Raw genomic sequence first — 8,666 nt, 5'->3', positions numbered from 1 at the left:
GGGTCTACGAACGCGATTAACGGACGGCAGAAGTTTACAAAAACTACGTCATTATACGCAATAAGAAGGGGGGGGGTCCCCCCCAAAAGTGACGGGTAAACGGCGCAAGTAACGGCCCCTTACTGCCCGCACGGCAGAAAGACAAATAAAGAAAAAACGCTACTTAAGTAAGTAAAATTATCAAAAAGTATCGATGTATTTATTTAAAGTCAAAATGCACATAATTTTTGGAAAATAATTATACGGTTTAATTTACTAAAAAAACAAATTACGAGTTTAAATTTGTATTTATAAATTTGGAAAATAAAATACTTTCATTTATTAAAATAACGTATATAATGTTTTAAAATAATTAGTGCAGAAATTTCGATGTCTATGATTGTTGACATATGGCGAACGACGTCGCGGTTGGCGAAGGAAGAATGTCGTACCGGTTAACCTTCGCGGCTTTCAGTCCGGCTGCGGGTAAAGGCTGCGAGTAGAACGGTGACATGGAATCTGACGCCGAGGTAAGTTTTCCACTCTTTTATTCCACTCGGCCATTTACTGCGTACGACGAGCCTTTCTTAAAACGTAAATTATCTGTCTGCCGTAGCGACGTTAATAATATTGCCCTCGAGAGCTTTTGATTTCGCATTAGATTCGTGCGAGAGCGTACAAAACAATATGTTGAACGCGAGAGCGGCCTAATAAACCACAATATGCCAGTTTAAAACACTTATTAGGTTAATGTTAGCCTAGGTGTCGAGATGGCGGTAATTTATTAGAATAGGTTAGGTTAGGGTAGAACGTGCGAGCCCGCCGTTCTCCGTCTTCCGATTGCTGGATGGGAGACGAGCCGCCATCTCGATACCTAGGCTGACATTAACCTAATATTACATTCGCCATAATTTTATTCTCAATTAATAAACTTTTTATTGTATTTAAGGAAACACTCTTTACCGTGGACGACAATCATCCTCCTTATAGCAATCAAAATATAATAAATAATAACGTCCGTTAATTGATATTTGAAGTAATTCTTGAAAAAATTATACGTTATGTTAGTATTTTTGGTATTAAAACCGAAGATGGTGTCGGGCTTCCCGGCTTTACGTGACGACACCGTTTAAAAAATTCGAAGGAAAAAAAGATTAATTTACTCTTTATATATATAAATTTCGCAACTCAAATTATAATTTTGTTCGTTCTGTTAATTCTGCTTATTTGCAATGATCGAGATGGTCGAAATCAAATAATAGTAATTATTTAATAGTTTTAGCCATAATTACGTATTAGCAGTCTTAAATATTGTAAATTTTGATTCGACGTAAATATATAGCTTTAAATATTAATGTCTTTCAATTTTTAGAAATGTGATTTAAATTATGAATATAAGTGGAAAATAAATAATGTTCATCCTTTTGTTTATATTATTAGTAAATAATAATTTTATTTTCTATGTTAATAAGTGTTTGTTATCACCTTCGTGAAAATAGACGAAACTAGCGTAGATAGAAAGAAACCCGTACGAGGAATAATTTTGGCGAACGGATTGGCCGGTCGATCCGGTTTTTAATTCTCTCGAGACGAAATATTGCGAGGTACCCTCGTTAGGTGTAGTGTCGTTTTCTGTTAAAATTTGCGTTCTTCGATTCGAGTCTGCGAAAGAATTTGTATTTCTTTCGAATTGTATCTTGTGATAAAAATATTTTTGATATAATAAACGTCATCTAAAACACGACGAATAAATATAAAATCCTACTTCGGAAATGTAAAATGTTGTTTACTACGTACGCGTCTCTTCTCCCCGGTGCATTAAACGATTGTATTAATAATTTACCGAATAATAAAATGTTCCGGTTTAGTAATTGCTTGCAAATGTTGAAACGAGATTAGTTTTTAAATGCAAAGAATTATAATAATTCGAGTTAACTATTTGTCGTTGTTAGGATTCTCGATTTCTTATAAAAAAAAATATGTATTACAAAAATTCCAGGTATATTTTTAATAATTGAGATTATTATTAAAAGTATTTAAGAAGTCAAAAATAGATTTCGATATTTTATAATTGCCGTATTTATTAGAAATCGAAGCCTTTGACTCGTAGACGAAATGTCGAGAATTATTTTCGAACGTGGGCTATTTTGATTTTTTGGCAGACTTCTTTAATTCGAGGAATTTGTCGTTCGGCTATTTCTTAAAATTATTAAAAATCGGCGTCTCTAATCCGACGTACGTACGGTACTTTCGTTCGATAATTAATTAATTTTGCATAAAAATGTATGGAAGTAGTTAAATAATTTTCTATGCAATATTTTTCGATAAGAAAAACAGAATAATCAAAAATAATGTGAAATAATTTCTCTTATGTGTTTGATATATAGTATTATTTTCTGCTGTATCAATTACTGAAAAACAATAATTATACAAGAAAGTAATTTTTATTTTATATAAAATATTTTAACCCTGTATCGTGTATTGATTTAATGGAATAACTTTAAATTATATATTAGATAAATTTTTTGGTCTCTCTCTGTCTAGTTCCTTAAATCTTCTAGATTTTAAAATTTCACATTTTAATTAAAAGAAAATAAAGATATCTTTGAAATAATCTTTATAGAATACTTTAAAAGAATTTTTTTTCTTTTGTTTGCTATATTTGTTAATTTTGAGAAACTTAATTTAAAATACGGGTTTTTCTTTTTTGGTCGGAAAATTTCGGTCGAAATTATCGTGGCAATTTGCTCGTCGTGTTGTCGTCGAGAAATATCGTTTTAAAATTAGCAATTTTGTAAATAATCGTTAAAGTAAGAAATGATTTTGCGCCCTATTTATTCTGTCTGTTTTCTACAAACAAAATCATTTATAATTAAATTATTTTCTTGTTTTTAGCATAATGGAATTTGTAACGAAAACGGGGAGTATTTATATTCTATGGAAATTTTGAAAACGATAGATTTAGAAAAAGGAAAAGCTAAATTTAATCCGCCTCTGACGATATTAAATCCGGGAGAAAATTTGAAAATGAGGCCGCTTTCTATAGGTGATTACGATAAAGGTGAGGCGATAATTGTTTTAATTATTTATTACCGTTAAATCGATCGTCGGTAAAGTCGAAGAAAAAATACGCGACCTAGACCCCGTAACCTACTTAGTAAAAATGTAACGAGTTAAACGGCATTCCCGATCGGGAATCGCTTCTTAAACGTTCGTATTTTCTTATTTTAAAATATTTATAAATATATTAAATAGATACCGAGTATATCAAAATCTTTGTTATTGTATTTTAATGTTTTACAGGCTTTATTTATTTACTGTCGCAGTTAACAAAAGTTGGGAATGTATCCCACGAAGACTTTTTACGTAAGTGTCTTTTGAAGATATTATAGACTAAAAAGATTAGCTACGGAAACAATAATGTAGACTTCTGATTTTAATAATAATACTTTTCTAAAGTTTAAATCGGGCTAACATTAGAAACGTTAAACTTTATAATATATATATATATATATATATTATTATAAAGGTTTTACTTTATTTATATATATATATATATATCTTTGAACAACACTCACTGATGAGAACATTGACATACAGGCTGTTGTTTCAAAGTTGTTTTGTATGCTTTTCTAAAAAAATGCGTACAAAAAAAGGCTGTTGTCGAGACTATATGTATATTATATTTTATCGTAATCCTAATACGTATTTGTTTAAAACTACTAAAATACAAATTCTTATAATTTATCTGTTTACTAATTTTTACAGGGAGATTCTTTTCAATGAAAGGTTGTCCAGATTCTTATTATGTGACGGTTATAGAAGATATTAAAAAGAACAGAATTGTTGGGTCGGCAACATTATTTGTCGAAAAGAAATTCATTAGACAAACGGGATTGGTGAGTTTTTCGTAGGAATTTTTTTTAAAAGGTTATAAAATTCTTTAACTTTGTGAAACTTTTATTTATTTACAAAATCTTTAATGCTATTTTGCTTCTTGAATATATTTTGTAACCTTACGTTAAACAGATTTATATACACGTGGTTACAGTTTTTGAATTTAATTCTAAAATATAACTTTTTTCTAGAGAGGACGTTTAGAAGATGTTGTAGTTAGCAATGAATATAGGGGGAAGCAACTAGGAAAATTGTGAGCATTTTTATTTATATTGAAAAAAATTGATTTCTTTTGATAAATTTTCAGTAATGAAATTCTTTTACAAAATTAATGTATAAATAATAATCAAAGTATAAATCCAGTGTGTAAATAGTATGCCTGCCTAGAGAAAGATTGATTTAATTTGATTAACTAATTCACAATATCAGCACGTAGTATATAGCTGGCACAACAGTACTTAATATAAGGACCTAACTCGCAATTGGCCAGCATTTGAGAGATGATTAATGATACACTGAAGTGAATTTGTGTCCAATCTCCCATAATGATATGTTGATACCTTACTACAAGGTACAAAGCTGTTTGACCTATAGTAAAGAAAGAAATCAAGATTCTGGTAAAATATAGGATCTGCTAATTGGAATTTGTATCTACATTAAAATATTCTAACCACTCATTAAGTTACAAAGCTTATTTTGTCTTTTAAATGGATTCTTTAATTTTTAATCTGTAACTTTACTAAATAAAATATTTAGCAAATTATATAGAAGATGGATTCGGATTCGGTCGGGAATAAAAATACTTTTTCTTATCCGAACCCGAGATTGGGGAGCGGATCGAACGTGTCGGATCGGATCGCTATAGAAATCTTTAGAATCCGATTCGGACTCGAATAGGTCTGTCAAAGAGCAGCAGAAATCCTTAGCATCTAGCTGATGTAAATGTGCCATACACGGTGCATCACTTGATAAAGCTGATTTATGCTGCTGGAGATCATTTTAAGTGACTTCTGTTTTTTAAGTTATACTGCTGTTTTTATATAAGTCAAAATACTGAGTCAGAGTAGCATATCCATGGAAAGCACCAAAGGATCTGAGTCTCTCAACTAGAAACTTCACTTAATAAGCTAAAAAGAACTATGTAGTATAAATTTAATCTTTAAAATAAAAGAAAAGAAAAAATGTATGACATCTCAGAATAAGAAAAATAACATAAACAAAAATGAAATATTCAATAAATTCCTGCTAAGCATCAACCCAAAACAAAATGTGCACAAGATTTTAAGAGTCAAGTTTATCCAGATAAAATGTTTTTCAAGACCTTATCACAGTTTCGGATCCCAATTCCGAGTCGGGGATCCCGAGCCGAGATGATAAGTCTTTAAAAATTCTTTTGTGAACATCAATCCAAAAGCAAACACTTAGTGTTTTTGGATTAATGTTCTATTTTGAGCAGAGTTGTTAGTATCACAACAATTTTACAATTCCTGCTAACATTCAGTTTACTTTAAAATAAAATTATACATGTATATAATACATTAATTTGAATATATGTAAGCAGAACCCACTATAACATTTCTGAGTGTATCAATATCAATAAGTCAGACCATGCAGAATTGTTGCTGATGCTAAAAAAGTATATTGGAGACAGTTGGATGACATCTGTATTTCTCAGTCTAACAAATTTTACAAATACTTGTTTTTTGTGATAGTCATCTTAAATTTTATCTTTGGTGCTTTCAAAAATTGCAGCTACTAATTTAAAGTGAAATTTATTAAATTATCTTTTTAACAAACTGGTATTTTAACCTACTTTACCATATTATACATTTTTGTGCTTATAGTTTATAACTAAGATTTATACTTTGAGCCATTTAATTAGTATATAGTAAATGGGTACACAGCAACTGGGCAATAGAAACTTAAAAATTTTTGCATGCTTAGCAAGCATATGATTTTGCAGATATTATTTATTTATTTATTTTTTGTAAATATTGGTAAAATATAGACAAATATAAATATAGACTTATATTTATATTAAGACTTATGAGGTACGAGTTATAAGTTATGAACTATGAGTTAAGTTATTTCCAACTTAGGAAAAGGAAATACCATCGTTAATAATTTTGTAAGAACAGTTAACAAATCACATCAAAGAAAAGCAGTTCTTCAAAAACAAATTCTTCCAAAGAACTTTTATACTTTTTTTAATGTAATTGTTGTCCATTTTTACTTATATTTATTAATTTTAGTAGTGGATATCAACTTGTTCTTGGAGACTTTTCTATTTACTTGTAAAGTAAATAAATAAATAAATAAATAAATATGGTTTATAATCTGTATAAATATGTTAATTAAAAAACCGTTCTTTTAACTCGTAAATTTAAATAATAATTTTTAAGAAATATTTAAATTTACTGGGTAGTAAATCAATAGAAAAGAATGGTGATGTTTATAAAGAAACAAAAACAGTTTGTATTTTGTCTATTGTTCATCTGTTATTTTGTGGTCCAGATGTCTGGCACCCAGTTAGCAGTAGCCCAGTTGACAGTGTCCCTGGTAAATTTATGAATCTTGAATAATAATTACAATTAATACTTCCAATTTAATTAAAGCAAGTTTATGTAAATAAAAAATTAGAATGTTTAAAATACTTAAACACCACGAGTGTAAATACTCAATTTTCTCCGACTTCGAAGTAGTCGACACGAGACAAATGGTAATCCTCAGACAATAATACTTTTACTAAACAATCATCACCAAACAATCATACTTTTACTAAACAATCATCACCAAACAATCATACTTTTACTAAACAATCATCACCATGATTGTTTAATAAAAGTATTATTGTCTGAGGATTACCATTTGTCTGGTGTCAACTACTTTGAAGTCGGAGAAAATTGAGTACAGTAGAGAGTTGTTAATCCGAACGATTTTCAGTCGGACTGTGTCGTGCCGAATCGAACATTTTTGAACCTAGATTTACTTCTAAAGTATAATTTTCATGTTTTTATATTCTTCAATATATTTATTTTGTTTGTACAAAATAAAGAAATAATTTTTAACGATACAATAGCCTCGATTATTATTATTATTATAAAAATTTTCGTTAGGCTTAAAATTGACAAAAATTCAACACAAAGCGACACACAACAGAGAAAAATTTGAACATCGGACAGGTTGATATATTTTTTCGTACATAATCGGTTATCCGAACAAATCACTAATCCAAACAACCCGCCCCCAATTGATTTGGATTAACGACTCTCTACTGTATTTACACTCGTGGTGTTTAAGTATTTTAAACATTCTAATTTTTTATTGATTCTAATAACTGATCCCATTGTTTTATTTATTTTTAATATATTCAAGTTTATGTAAATGTAAAAAAAAAATTACGAAAGTATGCTGGATAAGTTTTTTGCACAGAATTAGGTTCAGAAAGAACTTTAACTAAATTTGTATTTCCTTAGAGTTTCGATAATAGGATATCTTTAATTATTAAATTTTTATTATAAATAATTACACACTAATATTACTTTTTAGAAAAGACTTTGCCTCTTGGTGACCACAGGACATGTCTTCCATAACTATGAATTTGGCCAGGTTCATGATGAGATACTTGGTTAGTGAAGAATGAACCTGGCATATCTAGGTCAGGTTTACTTACCCCTGAACGTTCAAGCAATTCTAACTCAAACTTAATACCCAGAATGGCAGGCTGACACTTTTAGTGTCTTGGTCATCTGGCTATCAGAATTAATTCTGTAATATACAAGGTTTTTGTTATACCTTGATCTAGAATATTTTACTTCTTCAAAAACTGGTTGTATGGAATAAAAACACATACAAATATACCCAAAACCAGTAAAAGGAATATGAACAAAAACATTCATATCAGTAAATAATTTTATTCCTTCTGTTGGTTTTGGGTGTGTGTTTGTTTGTTTGTTTGTGTGTTTTCACCTTGATCTAGGTTATTAAATATCAAAAATTTTATTTAAAATAACAAAGATCATTTAATTAGATATTCCAGAAATTAATCCAAGTCTTTAATGAAGTTTATAATTATTGAATTGCTTTTTCTACTATTGAAAAAATCTATCTGTAATCCAATATAGAAAGTTGCATGTTACAAATCAAAATTAGCTGAAATTTTAATTTCATTTGAATATTTTCAGCTTATCTTAAGACTAGCATTGACTTCTAATCATTTGCCAATTTTACCCTATAATTACAGACTCTTAGACAAGGGGGAAAATCACCAAAAGTGTCTTTATAGGACATGAAAAATTCTTTATGCATGAGACTTTTAATAATAATTCTGAAACCAGACATTTCTATTTATGTGGATTGCTATGCAGAAAATAGTTGATAAGTGTCCAGTGTTTTTTTCCTTCTCTATACAGTCTCGCCAAACTAACAGCATGTTCTATAAATCATAAAAGCGAAGAATTCCATATATAACATAGATCCGAAAATGATTCTTTTCAAAATTATAGCAAGCTATGGTTTTTGACATCTGTTTTAAAATGTTCTTTAATATGACGAACCCTTACTCTAACTCGGAAATAGCAAAGATTCACATGTATGGTTGAACCGAAGACAATACACATGAAAATGTATGCCATTTTTCAGTTAGAGTAATGGTTCGTCGTATTAACACTTTCTAGTCCAATATCGTACGACGCACGTTCAATTTTGTACTCCCCTCGAGGTCCATCGACGTATGCCTTACATTTCTTTATTTATCATTGTTTTAAACATGTTTTCTCATAATTTCTATG

At 29.5% G+C, this 8,666-nt stretch overlaps 1 protein-coding gene across 1 annotated transcript in view; it reads left to right on the top strand.

Annotated features, from left to right (window-relative positions):
- Positions 1-377: 377 nt before the first annotated feature.
- Positions 378-8,666, top strand: part of Gnpnat (glucosamine 6-phosphate N-acetyltransferase) — a 13,917-nt gene continuing 5,628 nt past the window's right edge. The window contains exons 1-5 of the mRNA XM_067271198.1: positions 378-509; positions 2,875-3,040; positions 3,283-3,345; positions 3,748-3,878; positions 4,068-4,129. Coding sequence (XP_067127299.1) covers positions 492-509; positions 2,875-3,040; positions 3,283-3,345; positions 3,748-3,878; positions 4,068-4,129 — 440 coding nt within the window. The 5' untranslated portion in view covers positions 378-491. The remainder of the gene's footprint in view (positions 510-2,874; positions 3,041-3,282; positions 3,346-3,747; positions 3,879-4,067; positions 4,130-8,666) is intronic.

Source organism: Centruroides vittatus, unplaced genomic scaffold (assembly GCF_030686945.1).
Source record: "Centruroides vittatus isolate TY-2023 unplaced genomic scaffold, ASM3068694v2 contig_392, whole genome shotgun sequence".
Taxonomy (NCBI): Eukaryota; Metazoa; Arthropoda; class Arachnida; order Scorpiones; family Buthidae; genus Centruroides; species Centruroides vittatus.
Note: the sequence above shows the minus strand (reverse complement) of the source record. Positions and strands in the feature narration are given on the sequence as shown.